This window comes from Geotrypetes seraphini, chromosome 4 (genome assembly GCF_902459505.1).
Source record: "Geotrypetes seraphini chromosome 4, aGeoSer1.1, whole genome shotgun sequence".
Taxonomy (NCBI): domain Eukaryota; kingdom Metazoa; phylum Chordata; class Amphibia; order Gymnophiona; family Dermophiidae; genus Geotrypetes; species Geotrypetes seraphini.
In genome coordinates, this window is record NC_047087.1 from 239,181,189 (window position 1) to 239,207,831 (window position 26,643).

General features: G+C 47.7%; 1 protein-coding gene across 2 annotated transcripts in view; it reads right to left on the reverse strand.

The window, feature by feature from the left end:
* The window catches only part of LOC117360079 (broad substrate specificity ATP-binding cassette transporter ABCG2-like), a 76,561-nt gene extending 50,598 nt beyond the window's left edge, over window positions 1-25,963 (reverse strand). Inside the window, exons 1-4 of one of the 2 annotated variants that reach the window (XM_033943717.1) lie at window positions 25,907-25,963; window positions 19,242-19,542; window positions 2,220-2,279; window positions 96-210 (exon numbers count right to left, since the gene is read on the reverse strand). In XM_033943717.1, coding sequence (XP_033799608.1) covers window positions 96-210; window positions 2,220-2,279; window positions 19,242-19,522 — 456 coding nt within the window. In that variant the 5' untranslated portion in view covers window positions 19,523-19,542; window positions 25,907-25,963. Of the gene's footprint in view, window positions 1-95; window positions 211-2,219; window positions 2,280-17,273; window positions 17,361-19,241; window positions 19,543-25,906 lie in introns of those variants that run through there. The other variant, XM_033943718.1, reaches the window with a different exon arrangement.
* Window positions 25,964-26,643: the final 680 nt, after the last annotated feature.

Here is a 26,643-nt window from a genome sequence, read left to right on the forward strand (position 1 = left end):
CCCCCCCCCCCCCCCAACTACATTCACAACTGTCCTCTAGAGATCTGGAGATGGGTTTAATAGTGGTGATAACAATAAAATATTGGCATACTAACCTGCACTACATAGCCTGAAATACATTTGAAGTTTGGAGGCTGTGGAATTCCATCAATGAGCACTTCACCAGACAAACCAGAGGGGTCTTTTCTTGCAGCCAAAATATCTAAAAGCCTGCAAATAGAAATGACCTTTTGTCAACAAGCATTATAGCGTATGGTATTTCTAATGCTATGAAAGTTGTAGAATACTTTAACAGTATTTCTGGCAAGGGTAACTTAACTGCAACCCATGGTACCGAGGCTCTTTTTTGACAAGGGATAGTAAAAATCTTTTAAAGCTTTAGAATTGCGGGATATCTTAATCTCCCAGCAAAATGAACATACTATTCCAAAATTAATCATTTTACTGGGGTGCTTAGGCACCAATATTTCAAAGTGATTTGGGTTGCCCATCACAATACAAATTACCCTTCTCCATACACAAAAGAGCTTGCTCAATATTGGGAAGTGCTCAGCACCCACAGAGCTGGCTATGCTGGAGTGCTAGATGCAATTGAATGAACTGATACTATGGGGCTCATAATAATAAAAAAAAACCAACCCCAACGTCTAAAAAGTGGCCTAAATGGGTACTTGGACGATCAAAAAGCCTGATCGTCCAAGTACCCATAACCAAAATTGGTTTAAGACGTATCTAAAACCAGCTTAGGCCTTTCCCCTGCCTCTAAACGCATAGAGCGAAAAGAGGCGTTTTTAGAGGAGGGGAAAGGGCAGGAGGTGGGCCGACCTATACATAGGCGTACAGGAGTATAACCAAAACTTTAGGCAGGTTGCCTAGTCGGCATTTATACGTTTTGACTCAGACCAAGTCAAAACAGGTATAAGTGCCAAAAAAGGGGCCGCTGAGTTAATTGCGCTGCCGTGATGAGCTCAGCGGCCCCAAAAACCTGCCTACCACTCCCGACAATGATCAGGGCAGGAGGGAGCCCAAGCTCTCCTGCCTGAAGAACCGCCACCCTCCCCAACACGATCAGGGCAGGAGGGAGCCCAAGTCCTCCTGTCCTAGTGACCCCCCTTGACCCCCCCACTCGATCAGGGCAGGAGGGAGGCCAAGCCCTCCGGTCCCAGTGAAACCCCCTATCCCTTACCCCCACTAAGATACAGGCAGGAGGGATCCCAGGCCTTCCTGCCCTCAGCGCATCCCCCTCCCATGATCGCCCCTGAACCCCTGATCGGCCCCCAACCCACCGACCCCACAATCCCCCCACCTGCCGACCTCTCGACACCACCCCCCACACCCTCAACACCCCCCCGTACCTGAAAACCAGTTGGCCAGACGGACGGGTCCCTAGCCTGTCCATCTGGCAGGCCCACCATCCATTGAATGGCCAGGCGCCTCAAACCCTGCCCACATGTGCTTTGTATGTTGAATGCTTCTCTTTCAAGAATGAGCTCATTGGAGCACTCGTTAGTCAGAAAAAAAGGGTAGCTTTTTAGCAAGAAACATAAAGCCGTGTTTTTTATGTGCTATAATTATCAAATGACATTGCTGTTTGCCCTGAAAACTAGTAGGTTTTGCATACACTATCTTTGTATTCATGTGCCCTGTTTTTTTGGTGCGTTATTAAATGTATTTTGAGCTTACTACAGCAAAAATAAAACCCAGAAACCTATTTAGCAGATTGCATTGGAAACATCCAAAGGATGCCTAAGTCTCGTCCACAGAACTCACGCCTATCTGAAGCCCAAACCACACTGAAAAGTAGACCTGGGTTCCTTTCGCCTACAATGTAGGCGCTATATGGACGCCCATTGGCACTCAGCGTTATGTAAATCAGTCAACAGACGTCCATATTGAAGCCTCTCCCATGTCATGCCTACTTCACGCCTATGCCTACCTATTTAGGCATAGATTTTCCAGATGGGCGCCCATGAAATTGTGGACGCATCTCTGAATTCGCGTCCACATCTTTTGGACGCCCAAGTGCCAATTAGTGCTTGTTAAGACACTTAAATCGCTCGTTAACCACTTTATTTGTTAGTATTATTGACCACTATACTGTGCACTACCTAGTATAATTTTTTTTGGTGGCCTTGTACTGATTAAATGTCATCAATAAAAACCATTTCACTCTAAATATATAGCTCTAAGTTTTCAGTAAACAAAAAAAAATCACTTACGAAGATTTACCACTTCCTGTAGGTCCAAGAATAGCATTCAAGCCAGGTTTCATAATGCCACTGGAAAACAAATGGAAAAACACCATGATTCCTCCTAGGTATAAGTTTAGGCAGGCATGTTACCGTGTGTTTGATGGCTATGACTGACAGAGAGTGGAAAAATCATACCGGGCATTTTCAGAAACACAAAGGCACTGATTCTATAAAGTCTGCCTAAAGTTATTTTAATTGAGCAATAGGCTTAATCATTGCTTAATCATACCTAGAGAATCACAACCTACTCCACCCAACACAATCAGGCTTCAGAACCAACCACAGCACTGAGACTCTACTTGGCTCACTCATGGACACCGCCAGACAACTCCTCAGCACAGGCAGAAAAATGCTAGTTATCCAGCTAGATCTCTCCGCAGCCTTTGACCTGGTGGACCATAACATCCTTCTACAGATACTTAGCTCAATAGGAATCAGTGGTAAGGTACTATCAAGGTTTAAAGGATTCCTACAATCCAGAACATACAGAGTTAAAACAAACAAAGAAAAATCTGAGCCATGGGCTAACCCCTGCGGAGTACCCCAAGGATCACCTCTTTCTCCCACACTCTTCAACCTATACATTGCCTCCCTTAGCTCCTACCTAGACAAACAAGGTCTAACATCCTACAGCTATGCAGACGACATCACCATTCTCCTTCCGTTCAATCAACCAGCACCATCCATGACAGACAAAATACATAGAACACTTGAAACAATAGCAACTTGGATGAAAGACCACAAACTAAAACTAATCGAAAATAACAAAACCCCAACCGTAACAAGCCTTATCATAAACTCTACAACATACCACATCCAACCCACTTTAAAACTCCTGGGAGTGCTAATAGACAGAGGGTGTACAATGCAGCCACGAATCAACAATACAATAAAATAATCATTCGCAGTCATGAGAAACCTGAGGCAAATCAGAAAATTCTTCGACAGAAAACAATTCCAACTCTTGGTACAATCCCTAATCCTGGGTCTAATAGACTACTGCAACATATTATATTTCCCATGCATAGCAACTATGATAAAACAATTACAAATAATAGAAAACACAGCCCTAAGATTGGTTTACTCACTGAAGAAATATGACCACATCATAGAGGCATACCACGACTCACACTGGCTCCCAATACAAGCGAGAGAATACACTTCAAATTTTACTGCCTACTATTTAAAGCAATAAACGGAGACAGCCCAGCCTATTGGAACAATCAACTAATTCAATCCACCTCAACCAGACATAGGAGAACCCACGCACCATTCACATTAGAGAGCTGCACGGGAACGGGGACGACGGGAATCCCGCGGGACCTGCGGGCATCCCACGGGTTCCCCCTTCGGGTCACGGGGATCCCGTGGGGACGCCCCCTAGGGTCACGGGGATCCCGTGGGGAAGCCCCCCAGTGTCGCAGGGATCCCGTGGGGACGCCTCCGAGGGTCGCGCAGCTCTTCTTCTCCCTACCTGCTCTGCTTGCAGCACAGAGCCGAACGGAAGTCTTCCCGACGTCAGCGCTGACATTGGGAAGACTTCCGTTCGGCTCTGTGCTGCAGGCAGGGCAAGTAAGGAGAAGGAGAGTAGCCTCGCGGTTCGAGTGGCTACCAATTGAGGGGGGCGGTCCGCCCCAGTTGCAGCACAGCCGGCCAGGTCCTCTTACATTTGTGGCACTTCCCCGACCGACCGACAACAGCCCCGGTCCAACAATCCTCCCTGCCCTGTAGCTGCAAATCTAAATTACCTTCTTACAACAGCTGTAAGAAGGTAATTTAGATTCGCGGTTAAGGGCAGAGAGGTTTGTCGGACCGGGGCTGTTGTCGGTCAGTCGGGGAAGTGCCACAAAAGTAAGGGGACCTGGCCAGCTGTGCTGCACCCGGGGCGGTAGAGAAGGAGGGGGGAGAAGGATGCTGAAAGGCCATGGGGAAGACGGGAGGGGGGGGAAGGACTCTGAAAGCACTTGAAGACAGAGGAGGGAGAAGGACGCTGAAAGCACTTGGGGAAGACAAAGGGGGTGGAGAAGGACGCTGAAAGGACATGGGGAAGCAGAGGGGGAAGAAGGACACTGAAAGCACATGTGGAAGACAGAGGGGGGAGAAGGACGCTGAAAGCACATGTGGAAGACAGAGGGGGGGAGAAGGACGCTGACAGGACGTGGGGAAGATGGGGGGGAGAAGGATGCTGAAAGGGGGAAGAGAGAGTAGGGAGAAGACGCTGGCAGGGAAGAAGACAGATGCCAGACTATGGGGGGAGTGGAGAGAAGAAGATGGGTGCCAGACCAATTTGGAAGGGAGAAGAAAGGGAGAGGCACAGTAGCAGAGCAAATGGAAGATGCAGAAGGAAGAGAGACAGTGGATGGAAGGAATTGAATGAGAACAAATATACCAACTCCTTCTGCAGACTAGACACCTGCCCCCCTAACATTATGAAAGCGGCTCCAATCCACTTTAAAGCAAACATGCTGGCATGGGTAAACCTCCTACTATCCACCGGTAGCTTCCCAGCTGAACAGGGCCACATCTCAATCACTCCAATCATAAAAAACACGAAAGAACCACCTAATGCCCTGTCCAACTACAGACCAATTGCAGGTATCCCGCTATTCACCAAAATAGCAGAAGGGGTGGTAAACGCCGAACTTACCACATACCTAGAAAAATTCAATATCCTAAACGACAATCAATCAGGCTTCCGCTCCCACCACAGCACCGAAACCATCATAGCCTCTCTCCTAGATCACCTACACACACTATTCAGCCAGGGCTCCAGCGCCTTGATTTTACAACTTGATCTGAGCAGCGCATTCGACCTAGTTGACCACAACATTCTCCTAGACTGCCTCGCCTACATAGGCATCTCCGGCCAGGTCCTCAACTGGTTCCACGGATTCTTACGGAACAGATCGTACAGGGTATTTAAGAACAACACTTTCTCATACAGCTGGGATAACTCCTGTGGCATGCCACGGGGCTCCCCCCTGTCCCCCACCCTGTTTAATGTCTACCTCTCATCCCTAGGAAACCTTTTGCAAAGCCTCAAGCTCAAATTCTTCATCTACGCAGATGACATCACTATAGTCATCCCGCTAACCAGTTTCACACCAGAGCTCCTCACCTCCCTTTCAAGCATACTCAACCAGATAGAACACTGGATGCTAGCCTACAGACTAAAACTAAACCCGGACAAAACAAAATTCTTCCTAGCGACCCCCAAAGACAAAATCAAAGACACCACAATTCAAGTAAAAGGATCCATTTTCCCCCTCGAACAAACCTTAAAAATACTGGGAGTCACACTGGACAAACATCTATCCCTTGACAAGCACACTGATATCACAGTCAGAAAAAGTATCTCGGTGCTCTGGAAACTCCGCACCATAAAAAAATACTTTGACGACACCTCATTCCGCCTGTTAGTACAATCCTCCATCCTCAGCTTATTAGACTACTGCAATATTATCTACTTGAGCTCCACAAAAAAAACCATCAGGAGATTCAAAATGATCCAAAACACCGTGGTCCGCCTCATATTCGGTCTGAAAAAATGGGAACACGTCTCCCCTTTTTACCACAAACTCCACTGGCTACCACTGGAATCCAGAGTCCTATTCAAATTTGCCTGCTTTTGCTATAAAACAGTGTTTGGTTTATCCCCAAGCTACATCATCCCTCACTTCCTCCTGAATCACATCATCAAGAACACCCGCAGAATTCAACTCTTCGCCTACCCCTCCCTAAAACTATGCCACTCTAAAAAATTCCTTGACAAAACCTTCGCCTTCCAAGCTGCCAAGCTAAACCCATGGCTAACCCAAATGGCCTCAAGGCCCCCAACTACCTCGGCTTCAGAAAAATGCTCAAAACCCACCTCTTCCAAGACCAGGATCCTTAATACCCCTTCCTAACTAAATAAACCTCCCCCTCACCTCCTCCCCCTCCCCCCTGGCAACTCTGATCAAGTTGGTCTTGAACCGCTGTTATTCTGTTTAATCGATGTGAACCATTTGTAACTCTATTTAATTGATGTGAACCGCCTAGAACTCTTCGGGGTATGGCGGTATACAAAAATAAAGTTATTATTATTATTATTATTAACATGAGGAAAGCAGAAACCAGGCAACAAAGGTAGGAAAAGAATTCTATTTCTTTTTTTTTTTTTGCTTCAGGATAAAGTAGTATATTAGTTGTGTTGATAAAAATTTATAAACATTAGAGGCTCTGGTAGAAACCCGTTTACAAAGTATGTATTCTTCCCAATTAATATTTTCAAATTAATAAAGTCTTTTTGCTTATTTGTAAATGGGTTTCTACCAGAGCCTTTAATTCAGTAGCATAATTAAATGAAATAACTATTTCTGAAGTTTATAGGGACAAGCGGGGACGAAGGGGATTCCTCACGGGGACGGAGGGGATTCCTCGCGGGGACGGGTGGGGACGGAGGGATTCCTCACGGGGACGGGTGGGGACGGGTGAGATTCCTCACGGGGACGGGTGGGGACGGGTGGGACTTTGCCGGGGACGGGTGGGGATGGGTGGGATTTCTGTCCCCGCGCAACTCTCTAATTCACATACCCTCCAACCAAAAATGTCAAAAGAAAAAAAAACTATACGACAACCTCCTAGCCACTCAAGCTGCAAAACTTGACCCACAACTCTACAACCTATTGACCACAACCACAGACTACAAAACCTTCAAAAAAGAAATAAAAACCCTTCTTTTCATAAAACACATAAAACCGAACTAATACCGGCATCACCTGCAGCTACAACATATGAACTTCTAATATCATGACAACTCAGATGTAATCCTTAACAACTCAAAGAATTGTACAAACTACTCCCTAAACACTTCTAATATCCGAACAAACCATTTGTAATCCACCTTGAACCACAAGGTAATGGCGGAATAGAAATCCCTAATGTAATGTAATGTAATATTGATAGTCAACACCTCACAATTGGCCTTATTTGAAAGTTAGGTGCCTAACTCGAAAATCTTGATACTAAAAATAAAGAAGGTGCCTAGCCCAAAGTGCCTACACTAAAAGTGGGTGTGGTTGGGGGGGGCGGATCATGGGCATATTCTTGAGTTAGGCACCTCTTTGTGAATCAGGTGCCATCAGGCTCTGATATCAGCGCCTAAACTTTAGGCATAAAACACCTTGATTAAATTGGAGATGCCTAAATGTTAGGATGCTGAGTGCCACCTACGCTGAGCATGATTCTATAATGGGCGCTAAAGTTTTTTAGACTCAGTGTTGATATTGGCACCTAACTTTAGATGGACGTTATAGAATCAGGACACAAAATCTGTTATTTTTAATCCAGTATATTATTTTTAAAATATTAAAACCATGAGACAATTAAAAAGCACAAGTTCATTTAACTCAGGGGTGTCCAATGTCGGTCCTCGAGGGCCGCAATCCAGTCGGGTTTTCAGGATTTCCCCAATGAATATGTATAAGATCTATTAGCATACAATGAAAGCAGTGCATGCAAATAGATCTCATGCATATTCATTGGGGAAATCCTGAAAACCCGACTGGATTGCGGCCCTCGAGGACCGACATTGGACACCCCTGATTTAACTGAACTGATTGCAGATTGAAAAGAAAGATGCTAGAGTAAAGGTTCATTTCCTGTATGCAAGTACCAATTCACTAATGACTTATGGGGCTGCTACTTGCATGACAGTTTCTTGGCAGACTGTTAGTGAAGTGGATTGACACCGCCTGCCTCAAGTCACCTTTATCCCTAGCTAGGGCTGGGTACTCATTTACCAACTGAAAGTAGATCGATGGATGGCTGAGTTGGCCAGTTAATACCGTATTTTCGCGGATATAACGCGCGCGTTATACGCGTTTTTACCTACCGCGCATACCCCTCGCGCGTTATATGCCTGAGCGCGGTATACAAAAGTTTTTAAACATAGTTCCCACCCCGCCCGACGCCCGATTCACCCCCCCCAGCAGGACCGCTCGCACCCCCACCCCGAACGACCGCTCGCACGTGCTCCCACCCGCACCCGCATCCACGATCGGAGCAAGAGGGAGCCCAAACCCTCTTGCCCGGCCGACTCCCCGACGTCCGATACATCCCCCCCCCGGCAGGACCACTCGCACCCCCACCCCGAAGGACCGCCGACTTCCAGACAATATCGGGCCAGAAGGGAGCCCAAACCCTCCTGGCCACGGCGACCCCCTAACCCCACCCCGCACTACATTACGGGCAGGAGGGATCCCAGGCCCTCCTGCCCTCGACGCAAACCCCCCTCCCCCCCCAACGACCGCCCCCCCCAAGAACCTCTGACCGCCCCCCCAGCCGACCCGCGACCCCCCTGGCCGACCCCCACGACCCCCTCACCCCCCTTCCCCGTACCTTTGGTAGTTGGCCGGACAGACGGGAGCCAAACCCGCCTGTCCGGCAGGCAGCCAACGAAGGAATGAGGCCGGATTGGCCCATCCGTCCTAAAGCTCCGCCTACTGGTGGGGCCTAAGGCGCGTGGGCCAATCAGAATAGGCCCTGGAGCCTTAGGTCCCACCTGGGGGCGCGGCCTGAGGCACATGGGCCCAACCCGACCATGTGCCTCAGGCCGCGCCCCCAGGTGGGACCTAAGGCTCCAGGGCCTATTCTGATTGGTCCACGCGCCTTAGGCCCCACCAGTAGGCGGAGCTTTAGGACGGATGGGCCAATCCGGCCTCATTCCTTCGTTGGCTGCCTGCCGGACAGGCGGGTCTGGCTCCCGTCTGTCCGGCCAACTACCAAAGGTACGGGGAAGGGGGGTGGGGGGGTCGTGGGGGTCGCGGGTCGGCTGGGTGGGCGGTCGGAGGTTCTTGGGGGGGGCGGTCGTTGGGGGGGGGGGGGGGTTTGCGTCGAGGGCAGGAGGGCCTGGGATCCCTCCTGCCCGTAATGTAGTGCGGGGTGGGGTTAGGGGGTCGCCGTGGCCAGGAGGGTTTGGGCTCCCTTCTGGCCCAACTACACAAAGGTACGGGGAAGGCGGGTGGGGGTGTCGTGGGGGTCGGCCAGGGGGGGTCGCGGGTCGGCTGGGGGACGGGCGGAGGTTCTTGCGGGGGGCGGTCGTTGGGGGAGGGGGTTTGCGTCGAGGGCAGGAGGGCCTGGGATCCCTCCTGCCCGTAATGTAGTGCGGGGTGGGGTTAGGGGGTCGCCGTGGCCAGGAGGGTTTGGGCTCCCTCCTGGCCCGATATTGTTGGGGAGTCGGCGGTCCTTCGGGGTGGGGGTACGAGTGGTCCTGCCGGGGGGGGGATGTATCGGACGTCGGGGGGGGGGCATCAGGCTTTCAGGATGGGGACAGACCTTCAAGGGGGGACAGGACTTCAAGGGGGGACAGTGCACGGAAAGTCAGGGGGGGTGAACGGAGAGTCGGGACAGCGCACGGAAAGTCAGGGCAGTGCACGGAAGTCAGGGGGGGTGAACGGAGAGTCGGGACAGCGCACGGAAAGTCAGGGCAGTGCACGGAAGTCAGGGGGGGTGAACGGAGAGTCGGGACAGCGCACGGAAAGTCAGGGCGGGCGAAAGGAGCGTCGGGCATCATGCGCGGTATACCCGTGAGCGCGGTATACAAAAGTTTTTGTACATATCATCGTGATTTCTGCGCGCTATACCCGTGTGCGCGTTTTACACGGGTGCGCGTTATATCCGCGAAAATACGGTAGATAACATGTGGATTCAAACTCAGGTCATAGTGAAGTGACCTACTGCACTAGGCAGCCAGGTGAAGTTGCTAGGAGTTGCAGGTAACTGTCAAGACAGCACCATAACTAACCTGTAATCTGGATTTGGGTTTCAGCCATAAATGCCTCTGCATTTTAGAGGAAACCCAAAACTGTAAAGCCCCCAGCCAACCTCTCCTCACCCACCTCCAGACAGAAAATACTTCCCCCTCCCCCATTGTTCAGCCACTGCCATGTCCCCTCCTCCTCCCCCTCCCCTTGGTAGGTCCTCCTCAGGCCTACCTTGTAAAGGCACTTGTGGTGTAGTAGTGTCTTTGAGGTAGGAGCATCCGGAATTGCTCCTACCCACTTAGGCCATGCTAAAAATATGGCAGCCAAGACAGTTGCGAGAAGTTGCGGATCCCAATTTTTCAGCTCAGCAGATGGAGGCAGGAGCAACTCAGGATGCTCTTGCATGAAAGATACCACTAGACACCAGGGCCTTTGCAAGGTAAGCCCAGAGATGGTCCATCGGGGGGGGGAGAGAGGAGGGCAGAATGGTGGACAGCCTGGGAAAATGGGGTGGGTTCTGTTGAGTGGGGGAAGATTGGCCAGCAGCAACAGCAGGACTAATTTTATTTATTTATTTAAAAATTGTTATACCGCATAGATGTGGACAAACATCTTATCAATTAAACATTCAACAATAAAACTGTAAAAAGTTAAAACCCAAATATTCATTAACATTGCATCTTAAAGTTTTGGTTACTATTAAAGCTGAAACCGAGCTGCAGATCTGGGTTTGGCTGCAACCAAAACTGCTGGTTTCAGTTGACCTCTACCATGTTGAATGAAGATACTGGGAACTCTGTTATCTTATTTTTCCCATCATATTTTTAGCGTTTGCTCTGGTGGATCCTCCTCCAATGCCATCCCGCCATCAGTCAGTGTACCTCAGGCCTCTGTCCTGGGACCTCTTCGTTTCTCCATCTATACTTCTTTCCTTGGTTCTCTAATCTCTTCCCTTGGCTTTCAGTATCACCTCTATGATGACGACTCACAGATCTACCTCTCTACGCCTGAAATTTCCACAGGAATCTGAGCTTGAGTCTCAGCCTACCTGTCTGACATTGCTACCTGGATGTCTCACCACCACCTAAAATTTAACACGGCCATTAAACTCACCTTTCTGTTTTGTTCTCTGTTTCTGTGGATAACGCTCTCATCCTCAACAGCTCGCAGCCTCAGGGTCATCTTTGATTCATCTCTCTCCTTCTTTTCACATATCCAACAGACCGCTAAAACCAATTTCTTTCTTTACAACATCACTATAATTTAACCATTCTTTTCTGAGCACGCTGCTAAGACCCTCATCCACACTCTCATCACTTCTTGCCAAGACTTCTCACAGGTCTTCCGCTAAACCAGGGGTGCCCACACTTTTTGGGCTTGCAAGCTACTTTTAAAATGACCAAGTCAAAATGATCTACCAACAATAAAATTTTTTTAAAAAAAAACACAAAGCACACTGAAAGGCAGAGAAAATGTTAATTATCATTCATATTCCGGGTTTTTTTTCAAAGAGGTCAAGGCAGATGACTCTATGCAATGTCACCTCAGTAACAACCATACAAAAATAGACAAATATACCCCTTCCTTTTTACTAAACCACGATAGCAGTTTTTAGTGCAGGGAGCTGCGCTGAATGCCCCGCGCTGTTCTCGACACTCATAGGCTCTCTGCACTAAAAACCGCTATTGCGGTTTAGTAAAAGGGAGCCATGGTGCAAAATATAGACAGCAGATATAAATTCTCAAAATGGACACATTTTGATCACTAAATTGAAAATAATCATTGTTGTCTGGTGATTTCATGAGTCTCTGGTTGCACTTTCTTCTTCTGACTGTGCAATCAATATTTCTTCCCTTCTTTCAGCCTCTTGTATACTTCTTCTCCTCCAGACCTCATTCTCTCCCCCAACTTTTTCGTTCTTCCTCCCTGCCTCCTTCTTTCTTTCTGTTTCCCTTCTTTCTTTGTCTCCATGCCCCTCCTTCTTTCTTTCTCCCTTCCCTCCCCCAAGCCACCAGGTTTGCTGCCTCCACCATCAGGGAACAGGTTCCCAAGCCACCGCCACCCCAAGCTCTCCCTGCAGAAGCGTCGAACTGACCAGCATTCTGCTCCCTGACATCAATTCTGATGTCAGAGAGGAAATTCCGGGCCAGCCAGGCAGCGATTGGCTGGCCCAGAACTTCCTCTTCGATGTCAGAATTGACGTTGGGAAAGGAATGCTGGTCAGTCCAACGCTTCTGCAGGGAGAGCTTGGGGTGGTGGTGGGGGATGTCGGTGAGAGGAAGGCTGATCAGCCCGGTAGATCGGGATGGCAATACAATTCTATCACGGAGCCCGGGATGGGCTCTGCAATTGACTCGCGTTGCCTTCTCGATCTACCGGTCGACGTATTGAGCTACAAGGCGTTTTGAAACAGCACAACTTTGACAGCTTAATGCTCTGGAAGTTTTAGCATTGGGTCTCCTGACGAAGACGGCGAAACGTGGACCATGTTGGGACCCTCTAAAATATTTTAGAGAAAAGTTCTTTAACTTATTATAAGTCAAGAAGTGTTGAACTCACAACTCATTCAAATGTTTAAAGCAGCGTTAAAAATCATTTAAGCTTTCAGTCATTGCAGAGATTAGGCAGTGGGTTTTCCTATAGGGCTTGTCTCTGGGAGGGCTACACTCTTTTGAGCATATGTAAGATTGAAAACTATTTCTGGTGCAATTAATAGTTAAATTGCATTACCTGCTATACTATGATTTGCTATGATTTATGCAATATTCAAATCCATGCCAAAAGCCCACTTTTTTTGAAGCTGCTTTTAAGTCCTAACTCTAACCCACTGGTTGGTCCAGAGGAAGGCAGCTACAATGGTTGATGGTCTAAGTCAGTGTTTTTCAACCTTTTTACACCTATGGACCGGCAGAAATAAAATAATTATTGTGTGGACCGGCATCGGTCCATGGATCAGCGGTTGAAGAACAATGGGCTAAGTTGTGGGCCAGACCCTGCCCATCTCTACCCAATCTCCACCCCAGACCCCGCCCCCATAATAGTACTAATTGCACCTTGCACGTCCCGGGCCTCATCTGGAAGCCTTCTCTCTGACGTTGCAAAGTTCAGGCGCAGGATGCCCGTAGGAGCCACTGCCCGTGGCTTTCTGCACTGAATCAGTTAGGAAGAGGGAGCTGGCTCGAAAATAACGCCGCATCGATCGCACCATGGACCGGCGGTTGAAGAACACTGTTTTGGGCCTGATTCGCATGCTGGCCCTGTGGACCGGCAGGAAATTGCTGTGGATTGGCACTGGTCCATGGACTGGTGGTTGAAGAACACTGGTCTAAGTCAGTGTTCTTCAACCTTTTGACACCTATGGACTAGCGGAAATAAAGTAATTATTTTGTGGACTGGCAGTTGAAAAACACTGGGCTATGTTATGGGCCAGACCCCGCCCATCTCCACCCAATCTTTGCCCCAGACTCCACTCCCATAATAGTACTAATTGTAACACCATTTTTTCCATTCATTTTTTGTGTTAACAACACAAAATTAAACTACACAGAGCACACTGTATGCTTCTCAATATTCATTATTACCAGAACACAGATACCCCCATGCAAAGACGGGACCAAAAACTAAAAATACTAATATATACAAACAAACCCTAAGATGCAAGACTCTGCATGCAGTACAACCCCCAGAGAAAAAGAAACGCATTTCTTCCTGAACAGACAGCAGATATAAATCAATCACTAAATTCAAAACTAAAATCATTCCCCCTACCGTTGTTGTCTCTCTCTCTCCATGCTGTGCCTTGCCTTCTGGCCTGCCCCATGGTGTTATCTTCGAGCCGGCTCCCTCTTCCTCAGTGCTGCAGTGTAAAAAGCCGTGGGCAGCGGCTCCTCGCGCGTCTTGCTCCTCATCTGGAATCCTTCCCTCTGACATCGCGATGTCAGAGAGAAGGCTTCCGGTTCAGGTGCAGGACACATGTAGGAGCCTCTGCCCACGGCTTTGTACACTGCAGCACTGAGGAAGAGGGAGCCAGCCCGAAGACAACAACGCATCGATCACACCGTGGACCGGCGGCTGAAGAGCACTGTCTGGGGCCCGATGCATGTGCCAGCCCTGTGGACCAGCAGGAAATTTCTGCGGACCAGCACTGGTCCATGGACCGGCGGTTAAAGAACACTGGTCTAATAATAATAATAATAATAATAATAACTTTATTTTTCTATACCGCCATAGTCAGGTGACTTCTAGGCGGTTCACACTGTAAGAAGGCTGGACATTCAGCGAATAACAAGGTCACAATACAATACAATAAGTCAACATACAATACAAGACAAAACAATACAATACAATACAATACAATGAGTGTATACAACACAGTACAATATAATACAACGAGTCTAAATATAATACAATACAATAAGTCTAAAGACAACACCATACATAAGTCTAATACAGTATCGTACAATGAGTCTAAATATAATACAATAGTGAAGAGGGGAAAGTTACAGATTGGGGTTCAATGGGTAATGAGTAACTGAGTATTTCTTTAGAACTTCCATTTGAATTGGAGTACTATGGATAGCGAATATCTGAATACATGAGGGGCATCTTGAGAAAGAAAGAAAGGCGTTTAAAGGGAGGGAAGTCCTAGTGCGGGAGGGGACGATTTTAGTCAGTGAATTTTTTCGAATAGGGCGGTTTTGATCGATTTGCGGAATGCACTGTAAGACAGGTTGGGTTCGTTTATGTAGTTTTTCAGCCAAACTTGCTGTCTGTTCGCTTGGAACTTAAAGGTTCTATCCAGGAATGATTTGTATCTGCAGCCCGTAATCTTTGGGTATGCAAATATGTTTTTGTTTCTGGTCGCTCGTGTGGGGTTGTGTAGGATGAAGTGAGTTTGTAGGTATGAAGGTGCTAGTCCCCAGACTTGCTTGAAACAGGTGCAAGCAAATTTGAATAGTATTCGCGCTTCAATTGGAAGCCAGTGCAGCTTTTTATAGTAGGGGCTGATGTGGTCGTTTTTTCTTAGTCCGAAGATTAGTCGAACGGCGGTGTTTTGTATTAATCTCAGTTTTTTTATTGTTTTTTGTGGGATGCCCAGGTAGATGATGTTGCAGTAGTCAAGAATGGATAAGATCAGTGCCTGTACCAGCAACCTGAATGATGTTGGGTTAAAGAAAACTGGTCTAAGTCATAAGGTGTACAGTAGTGGTCTCAAACTCGTGGCCTGGGGCCACATGCGGCCTGCCATGTACTATTTTGGGGCCCTCGGTATGTTTATCATAATCACAAAAGTAAAATAAAAGTTTCTTGATCATATGTCTCTTTGTTATAAATTACATTATTTTTAAGACTTAGCCAAAAGGAAAGATTTATAAACTATAAAGTGTTTTACCTGATGCAAAATTGTCATTTCTTTAATAAGACATTAACTACTTTTTCTGAGGCCCTGCAAGTACCTACAAATCCAAAATGTGGCCCTGCAAAGGGTTTGAGTTTGAGACCACTGGTGTACAGGGACTTAAAGATCTTAATATGTATTCTTTGGGGGAAAGGGCATAGAATGAGGTTAAGAGGTGAAAGGCTCAGAAGTAATCTAAGGAAATATCTTTTTACAGAAAGGGTTTTAGATGCATTGAATAGTCTCCCGGTAAAGGTGGTGGAGACAAAGATTGTGTCTGAATTCAAGAAAGTGTGGGACAGGCATGTGGGATCTCTTAGGGAGAGGAGGACATAGTGGATGCTGTGGATGGGCAGACTGGATGGTCCATCTGGCCTTTATGTGCTGTCATGTTTATATGTTTCTGTGTAAAGTACCCATATCTGTTTGTCAATCTCTCTATAGCAGGGATCTCAAAGTCCCTCCTTGAGGGCAATCCAGTAGGGTTGTCAGGATTTCCCCAATGAATATGCATGAGATCTATGTACATGTACTGCTTTTAATGCACATTCATTGGGGAAATCCTGAAAACCCGACTGAATTGCGGACCTCAAGGAGGGACTTTGAGATCCTTGCTCTATGGTCCCTTACCATATCCACCTCATCATTCCCTTTGTAATTCTCTACCTGAGCAGTGTGTATTGAGTCACCCTTTTTGTCTGTCACAATTAGATTGTAAGCTCTTTCAAGCAGGGACTGGTAGCACTATAGAAATGATAAGTAGTAGTAGGACGAAGAAGAGTATGGAAAATAACCGTATGAGGGGAGGGACAAAATTCATAAAATAAACAGGGGGGGAGTGTTTCCATTGTAGTGGCACCCACATGTATGTTTGTTAAAGAGCCCAATACAGTGTTAATGTCTTCCATAACTTTGCGCTGCATGTGAGTGTTGAACCTTAACACTGAGCCGTCAGGCAGGGCCTTGTTATCTCTTTATCTATAATCAATATTTCCATCCCTTCTGTCTGACAACAAAGTGACTTCAGAGGTTAAACAGTAACTTTACAACCATCCTAAATTACGCTTCTAAAATACAGCACACATTCAGAAGACAACAATCCTGGCCTTTACTTACCGTAATTAACCATATACAATATGATTCCCTATCCCTATACAACACCTAAGCTTTCTTATCCCTAATTCTATCTCTGCATTTCACTGTAGGCCAAATCAGTAAAACAGAATCCAAACCAGCAACCCAAATAAAGAATCTGTGGTCTAAAATTGAAACAATTATGGTAAGCCAACACACTCCCCACCAAACATACTTGTCCTAGGAACCGTTGTGATGCACTAAACAGGATCGGTAAGACTGCATGGGTCTACTGCAATCTGATTTTTGGCCAATTCTAAAAGAGCTATTGTTTCTCTAAAATTTGCATGCACATGATTCGCATGGAGGTTTGGCATAATCCCCCAACTCTTCCATCCGATTGATCGCTGTGAGGGTGACTGTCGCACATGCACAGAGCCGGCAGGGGAAGCCCCAAATCAGCCTCCTGCCACTCAGCTGTTCATGGCAGGAAACCCTTTTTTATCTTTTTTTTTTTATGGGCACAAATGCTGTGTGTGTATTACACATACACAATATCTGCCCCATTAAAAAAACAGAAGCTCCCCCCAACCACTGATGACGGCCCTCCCTGATGTCTCCCTGAGAAACCGGCATCGGACTGACAACCCCCCCCCCATGCCAGTAAAAATTGGCAGGAAGGATGGCCACTCCCTCCTGACCATGGAGCCCCCCTGCTTCAGGTGCCACCACCCTGAACCATCCCCTCCCCTCCCCCCAAAAAAGGCAGGAGGAATGCCCCCATTCCCTAAACCCACCCAGTACCTTTTTCACAAGTTGGGAGCAGGAGGGATGTAGTTCCATCTGCTCCAAGGCCCGACAGTCCAAAATAGCAGGCCTTCCCCTCCCCGGTTCATCATGTGATGCACAGGGAAGGGCCAAAGACCATGATTGTCTTAGATGCCTAAGGCCTCTCCCGGTTGGCTCAATCAGGGCCTTAAGCTCCTCCCTCTGTGCCCATTTAAAAAAAAAGGGCTGAACTATTGGTGACAGGTAAATGACTGGTCTTGACCAGTCGCTTTTTATGGATCGCTAAAACCCCTGTTTGGTTTTTTTTGCATAGCCAAACAATGTTAGTGCATCAGTTGCTTGGCTAGTTTGCATGGGGGCTTTAGATAATTTGCATGGCTGGATCAGAAAATGGGAAATTGAAGTGAAAAACATGCAGTGAGCCGTTTTCTGCATCGGATCGGCAAATGCAATTAGCGCTAAAGCAGTCATAACTGGTTTAGCAATGATTGCTGACTTTAGTGCATCTGGGCCCTAGTAGTTAGAGCAGCTGCCTCAGCACCCTGGGGTTGTGAGTTTGATTCCCACTGCAGCTCCTTGTGACTCTGGGCAAGTCACTCAACATTCCACTGCCCCATGTAAACTAGTTTGATTGTGCAAACCAGGGGTGTCCAACCTGCGGCCCCGTGAAGTATTTTGTGCGGCCCTGGTCGAGGGCGATGCAGTGGGCACTCGCATGGGCGCCTAGGGCTGTCCTATTTATTTGGCACCTCCAAAATAGGTGCCGCTTAACACGTTTCACTAAACAGCACCCAATTTTACTTGAATCGTGCTGAACAGTGCCTAATTAGGCGCCTAATGTTTGGGCGCTTCTTATAGAATTTGCCCTTTAATCCCCTCATTGCCCTAGGTACATTAGATAGTTTGTGAGCCTGCCAGGACAGACAGGGAAAAATGCTTGAGTACCTGAATAAACTCATGTAAACCATTCTGAGCTCTCCTGGGAGAAGGTATAGAAAATTGAATAAATAAATAAATATCTTTCATATCCTGTAGTCGGGCCTTATGCTGCTGGACTGTCTCTGAAGCTCTAGATGTAGCTTTGATTGCACTTGGCCAATTACATTACATTTCCTTGGAGGCATTGTTACATCATTCCCCAAGCTTCACACAATTGGTCAAAGCAATATCTGTCTTTTTCAGAGATTCTTTACATGTCACCCCCTTCCCACCACCACAGTATTTTTTCCCAGATAGTAATTGGTACGTATACCAAGTTTGGTTGAAATCTGTCCATGCGTTTCGGAGTTATGCTGGAACATACATACATACAACTGATTATATATATATATATATATATATATATTTTTTTTATATATATATATATATATATATCATATATAGATAGATAGATAATAGGGTATATATAATATAGTAGAACAGGGTATGTTAATGTAGAGCATGTCAGTACATTTTAGATCATTAATTGTATCATTAAAGGTATATTATTTATTTATGTATCTATCAAATCAATGCATCTCCTTGTGACTCTGGGCAGGAAACTTAACCCTCCATTTCCCCATGCAAAAGCAAGTACCTGTACCAGTATATATAATATGTTAACTGCTTTGACTGTAACCACAGAAAGGCATTACATCAAATCCCATCTCCCTTCTCGTCTGTAAAGAACTGAATTTCTCTCCCTCCCACTTGCAGATCCAACATTTCTCCCTCTCCCCCCCAAGTCTATTATCTCTCTCTTTTCCCTCCCTCCCCTGTACTCTCATGTGCAGCAACACAAACTTGGCAACAACAGCATCAAGAACAGCCTTGTGGCTGCTGGAGCTCATCACCTCAGCCATAGTTTTCACCAGTGACCCTTCCAGTTCTGTTTGCGGGTCTGCCCATTTCTCTCCTCCCCCCCTTTTTTTACTGGTCTACCTTAAAGGCTGTCTCTTAGTGGTCTCTGGCAGTTCTCGGCCATTGTACTCGGCATGCACTTACTTGACTCCCTGCAGAATCTGTTTTCGCGCGTGTCGGCGCTTGCAGGGGAGACCGCTGGAGCTTTTGATGATGTACTTGATATTGTGAAAGCTCACCACGGACCCTCGAGGACATCTTAGGGACTCGCGGGTCGGGATGGCACGCTGGAAGAAGCCTCCTCTCTCCTCCTCTTCCATAGGTAGCCCAGGGTCGTTGAACTGGCTTCCCGGGGTTTTACCGAAAGGTTTGAAGTCCACTGCTATGATGCTGCTAGACAGGTCCTTTTTCATTTCAGGACCCATTTATCTAACGCTGCTCGAGTCTGAAATAATAGAAAACAACTTTTTTTTCGTAGTTTTAACAAACAAAATGATCCCTTCTCTTCTACCACCGTGTTATAATTTCCTAGATGTTCGAAATGCTGCTATATGTTTGGTTGGTGTTTCTGTTAGCCAATTGCAGTGCAGTCCAGTTGTATAAACTACCTCGACATTCAAGTTTCAAATCCCCCAAAGTACCTGCTGAGAAAATTGCTGCAGGTAGAGGAAGAAGGCTGGGGGAGGGGAGGCCAGAAAGGGCGGGGGAAGAGGTGTTAATGGTATGCATTCAAGATTTTCAGTGTTAACTACAAAGCCAGTATCCTGATAGGGTATCTTTTTTATTTTTGTGTCACGCCTTACGAATTAAACTTAAATAAGTTTTTCTGTCCTGTCAATATTCTGAGTAGAGCTAGAATTATTTACAAATTGTGGTTTGCAAGAAGTAACATCTCAGGGGATATTGTCTCAGTGGCGTTAGGGTCTGATTAAATGGGAAAGAAAGCTTAGTGAATCAGGATCTAGGAGTGATCAAGGGCTGAGATTGATAGTCAAATATGTTTGCTTTGTCAATGGTGGAATAACAAATTAATAACTCTCAAAAATAAATCAAAATCAAATCAAACATTTATTATAAAATTGATGCAATTAAGGGTACTGTTTACTAAGCTGTGTGATGGCAAAATAACATTCATTATTTGGCAGTAACATATCATTTGCCGAAAACAGTTTTTTCTACATAATGAGCTATACAGTATGGGGCTCATAATAATTTTAAAAAAAAGTCTAAAAAGTTGCCTAAATGGCTACTTGGATGATCAAAAAGCCTGATCGTCCAAGTACCCATAATCAAAGCTGGTTTTAGACGTATCTAAAACCAGCTTAGGCCTTTCCCCTGCCTCTAAATGCATAGAGCGAAAAGAGGTGTTTTTTGAGGTGGGGAAAGGGCGGGAGGTGGGCCGACCTACACCTAGGCGTACAGCAGGTATAACCAAACGTTTTGACAGGTTGCCTAGTCGGCACTTATACGCTTTGACTTAGACCAAGTCAAAAACAGGTATAAGTGCTGAAAAAGGGGCCGCTGAGCTGATGGTGGCTGGCGCGATCAGCTCAGCGGCCCGGCATCCTACCCACCCCCCATCGCAACCATCGGGGCAGGAGAAATGCCTCATCTCCTCTGCCGCAATAGTGATACTACCAAGTGCCGCCAAACGTGGGACTTGGGATCGCTAAAACGGCAGGAGAGACGACCCATCTCTCCTGCAGCGATCCACCCCTCCCCCTGATACGATCGGGCCAGGAGAGAGCCCATGCCCTCCTGGCCCCCCCGACAATGATCGGGCAAGAGGGAGCCCAAGCCCTCTTGCCCGGCAGCACCCCGACAACATCGGGGCAAGAGGGAGCCCGAACCCTCTTGCCCCGCGATCCCCAAACCCCCCCCCCCCACACGATCTGGCCCGGGGACACCCTCTGACCCCCCACCCCCCACTAAAATACAGGCAGGATGGATCCCAGGCTCTCCTGCCCTCGACACAACCCCCCCCATGACCACCCTCCCGAACCCCGATCGGCCCCCTCGCCGACCTGTGTCCCCCCCGCTGACCCTCCCTACCCTCAATCCCACCCCCCAAACCTTGAAATCGTTGACTTGACGGACGGGTGCCAAGCCCGCCTGTCTGGCAGGCCAGCCATCCCAGGAATGGGGCCGGATTGGCCCAGGCAGCTCAAACCCCGCCCACAGGTGGGGCCTGAGGCACCTGGGCCAACCAGAATAGGCCCAGGGACCTTAGGCTCCTCCTGTGGGTGGGGCCTTAGGCACATGGGCCGGGTTGGGTCCTTGTGCCTAAGGCTCCTGGGCCTATTCTGGTTGGCCCAGGTGCCTCAGGCCCCACCTGTGGGCAGGGTTTGAGCTGCCTGGGCCAAACTGGCCCCATTCCTGGGATGGCTGGCCTGCCAGATGGGCGGGCTTGGCACCCATCCGGCCAATGATTTCAAGGTACGGGGGTGGGATTGGGGTGGGGGTCATGGGGTCGGCGGGGGGGTCGCAGATCATTGGGGAGGACGATCGGGGGTTCCGGGGGGCAGTCATGGGGGGGTTGCATTGTAGGCAGGAGGGCCTGGGATCCTCCTGCCCGTATTTTAGTGGGGGTGGGGGTTAGAGGGTGTCCCCGGGCCAGGAGGGCTTGGGCTCCCTCCTGGCCGGATCGTGTGTGTGTGTGGCGGAGGGGGGTTGGAGTTCGCTGGGCCAGGAGGGCTTGGGCTCCCTCCTAGCCCCATCGGACACAGCAGAGGGGGGGGGGGGGGAATCGCGGGGCAAGAGGGCTTGGGCTCCCTCTTGCCCCGATGTTGTGGGGGTCGTAGTTCGACAGGGCAGGAGGGCTTGGGCTCCCTCCTGCCTGGATCGTTGGGGGGGGGGGGTGGATTCTGTAACCGGTGTTGTGTTTGACAGACACCGGTTACAGAGTCCAGCTTTTAGGCAAAGGACTGCCTCCTCCTTCGCCTAAAAGCCCTTGCTTTGGATGTTTGGGGCTTAGGCTTTTTTTAGGTTGATTATAAGGTATAAGTTTAGACGTAGTGGTGGTCTGGGTGTTTAAACAGATGAACGTAGAGGCCAGCCATTATAAAAAAAAATCTCCTTTTGGACTTTTTTTTGATAATGGACATTTTCCCTGCTTCTACTTTCAACGTTTAAGGAACTGTGGAATGGAACAAACTTCCAGTGTATGTTCCAGAGCAGAAAGATCTGGGTCAGTTTAAGAACTGCTGAAGCGGTATCTTTTTGGTCAGATGAAATATGCCTCCTGATGTGATGGATTTTTATGGCGTTTGATATTAAGATCAGCTTCCTGCAGGCATTCTTCTGTGATGATTCTTTGTTGATGATTGCATGTTATCGATTGCTTTGTAAAACATTTTGTATGTTGTTTGTTTTTGTATTTTATTATTTCTGAAATGTTGTGATCCGCCTTGTATAAATACGAAATATAAATAATCTATATATATAAAATCGGAGGTATGTATGTGTGTATGTGCCGCGATCACGCAAAAACGGCTTGACCGATTTGAACGAAACTTGGTATGCAGATCCCTCACTACCTGGGATGATATGTTCTGGGAGTCTCGCGGCCCACCTGCACACGTGGGCGGAGCTACAAACAGAAAATCAGATTTCACCCATTCATGTCAATGGAAAAAATGTAAAAAGCTGCCATTCTCACTGTAATTCAAAAACGGCTTGACCGATTTGAACGAAACTTGGTATGCAGATCCCTCACTACCTGGGGTGATATGTTCTGGGGGTCTCGCGGCCCACAACTCTATGTTGCTTGCTCAAGGGTGGGTTCACCCAACAATTTATATGTTCTTGCTCCTGGAGGTGAAACTAAAAATGTTGTTTATAATCACGTTTTGCATTAGTTGTATTGTATTCATTTTGTCAAATATTTCACATTATAATTTGAATATTGTACTTTTTATTAAGCTGTAAAACAATAATTTCATTCACCACTATAAAGTATCTTTAGTTGAATCCATTTACAGTGTTATTGCTATAATTAAATACCCGTGCAACGCTGGGGCATCAGCTAGTAAACTATAAGCAAAGCAGCTCATTATTGTTGACAATGAATAATGCCGTTTGTGTTAAATTTTTCAAGCTTTATGTTCATGGAAAGTCAATTACACTTCCAGAGGTGTTGTTGACTTTCCTTCCAGGGAGTTGAGGCCCAGGTGCTCTAAAGATCATGGGCTAGATTCACTAACCCCCGATTTCGTGTCCGATCCGTCCCCAATTACATGCAGATTGACAAATTCACAAAAGGTCTGCATGCAAATGGGGACGATCGTTAACACTCCCCCTACCCACGGCCAGGATTACTGGAGAGTGATCCTGGAGCATGCACAGACCCTGACAGTAGTGACAGGAGAAGCAGCCTCCTGTCACTGCTGTCAGGGCTTCTACCGGCTTTTTTATTTTTAATTTTAATTGGGCAGATAGTTTTTCACGCTCCTGCCTGGCCCCGTGCTGCTCCCCGAATGGCTGCTGTCATTTCTTGCAAGTCTGGCGCAGTGGTTAAAGCTACAGCCTAAGCACCCTGAGGTTGTGGGTTCAAACGCATGCTGCTCCTTGTGACCCTGGGCAAGTCACTTAATCTCCCCCATTGCTCCGGGTACATTAGATAGATTGTGAGCCCACCGGGAGAGACAGGGAAAAATGCTTGAGTACCTGAATACAGTAAATTCATGTAAACTGTTCTGAGCTTCCTTGGGAGAACGGTATAGAAAATTGAGTAAATAAATAAATATATCATAAGCTTTGGTGGAACCTGATGTCTTGCACCAATTGGATAAGCCATCTCCTCGTGAGCAGTTTTAAAATTAATTGTAGCTTATGATATATGGAGTTTTTATTGCCCCTAACGTAGTTGTTGGGCTAAACATGACCATTTCTGGGCAGTATTGTTTAATACAGTTATTTTATTTGATATTCCACCATTTTTAACAAAAAAGTCAAATGAAAGCAGTTAAGAATAGATTCTAAAAAAAAAATCATTGAGAAATAATTAAATCAATAAAATACACACAGGGAAATGTACGCTGTTCAATTAACAATACTAGATACAAAATGACAATCGAGGGCAGGATAGGTTTACAATATATCAAGACGTAAGAACAAATAGAGTAAGAACAAGAGGGTAGGTTAAAAATGCATCAATAAAGACTATTTCCTTGCAGGTCTCCTCCTTTGTTTTTCCATCTTGGATATTGTACACCATGTGCCTTGTTTTCTAAGCCTTCATTGTGTGTAAAGATAAAATCTCTCATTTCCTTTATTAATGAACCTCTACACACACTTTAACTTCTAATGCCAACTCTCACCAGGAATGTAAACTAGAGAGTTGCGCGGGGACAGAAATCCCACCCGTCCCCACCCGTCCCCGCCAAAGTCCCACCCGTCCCCACCCGTCCCCGTGAGGACTCCCACCCGTCCCCACCCGTCCCCGCGAGGAATCCCTCCGTCCCCACCCGTCCCCGCCAAAGTCCCACCCGTCCCCACCCGTCCCCGTGAGGACTCCCACCCGTCCCCACCCGTCCCCGCGAGGAATCCCTCCGTCCCCACCCGTCCCCGCGAGGAATCCCTCCATCCCCGCCCGTCCCCGCGAGGAATCCCCTACGTCCCCGCGAGGAATCCCCTACGTCCCCGCCCGTCCCTATAAACTACAGAAATAGTTATTTCATTTAATTATGCTACTGAATTAAAGGCTCTGGTAGAAACCCATTTAAAAATAAGCAAAAAGACTTTATTAATTTGGAAATATTAATTGGGAAGAATACATACTTTGTAAACGGGTTTCTACCAGAGCCTCTAATGTTTATAAATTTTTATCAACACAACTAATATACTACTTTATCCTTAAGCAAAAAAAAAAAAAAAGAATTTTTTTCCTACCTTTGTTGCCTGGTTTCTGCTTTCTTCATATTCTCATTCAATTCCTTCCATCCACTGCCTCTCTTCTCTCTGTGTCTTCCATTTGCTCTGTTACTGTGCCTCTCCCTTTCTCCCCCATCCCAAATTGGTCTGGCACCCATCTTTTTCCTTCCACTCCCCCCATAGTCTGGCACCTCTGTCTTCTTCCCTGCCAGGGTCTTCTCCCCATTCCCTCTTCCCCATTTCCTTCCAGTGTCCTTCTCCCCCACCATCTTCCCCATGTCCTGTCAGGCAGCATCCTTCTCCCCCCTCTGCCTTCCCCATGTCCTTTCAGCGGCCTTCTCCCCCCTCTGTCTTCCCCATATCCTTTCAGCAGCCTTCTCCCCCCCTGTTTTCCCCATTTCCTTTCAGTGGCCTTCTCCACCCGTTTTCCCCATGTCCTTTCAGTGGCATTCTCCACCCCTTTGTCTTCCCCAGTGCTTTCAGGGTCCTTCACCCCCCTCTGTCTTCCACATGTGCTTTCAGCATCCTTCCCACCCTCCTCCCGTTTACCCCATGTCCTTTCAGCGTCCTTCTCCACCCCTTTGTCTTCCCCAGTGCTTTCAGCGGCCTTCTCCCCCCTTAAGCGTCTTTTCTTCTCCATTCCACCTTTCCTCCCTCCCTGCCTCCACCTTTGTGGCGCTTTTGCACCCGACTGACAACAGAATAGGCCCGGTCGGACAAATCTCCCTGTCCTGTAGCCGCGAATCTAAATTACCTTCTTACAGCAGCTGGAGTATTGAAGCTGCTGTAAGAGGTAATTTAGATTCGCGGCTACAGGGCAGGGAGGTTTGTCGGCCGGGCCTGTTGTCGGTCGATCGGGGGACCTGACCAGCTGTGCACATTCTTCGGGGCGGACCGCCCCCTCCCCCCTCTTTCGTTCGCCATTGCCTTCTTCCTACCTGCCCTGCCGCACACAGCCGACCGGAAGTCTTCCTGATGTCAGCGCTGACGTCGGAGGAAGGGAGGGCTTTGCTTAAGCCCTCCCTCCGACGTCAGCGCTGACATCGGGAAGACTTCCGTTCGGCTGTGTGCTGCGACAGTGCAGGTAAGGAGGAGAAGACTACTCTCGCGGCTCGAATGCAGTGCACTGCGATCCAACCCCGCAGGAACCCCGCGACCCTCGGAGGCGTCCCCACGGGATCCCCGCGACCCTAGGGGGCGTCCCCATGGGATCCCCGCGACCCTAGGGGGCGTCCCCACGGGATCCCCGTGACCCAAAGGGGGAACCCGCGGGATCCCCGCGGGTCCCGCGGGATTCCCGTCATCCCCGTTCCCGTGCAGCTCTCTAATGTAAACCTGCCTCCAGGTCACCGAAAGATGATGATCCTGCAGGAGGTAAATTCTGCTGATTCTGGGATGTCTCAATTGCATCCCCTCCATAATTACCTGCAGAAATACTTGCTCTTCCTGTTCTTTCTCTCTCATATGGTCATAGGCTGGGACTTGTAGTGCTGTAGTTCTGATTTCCCCATTGCATTCCCTAAGAAAAGCAATACCACAAATATTCTTACACCCTGCTCCATTCAGACTTGGTCCAGGGAGTTGTGTTAGGGTGGGGGTACAGTGTTGACAGATGCTTTTTAAAAAAAAATCTTTATTCATTTTTAAAAGCCAACAGATAAGCAAACAAATAATT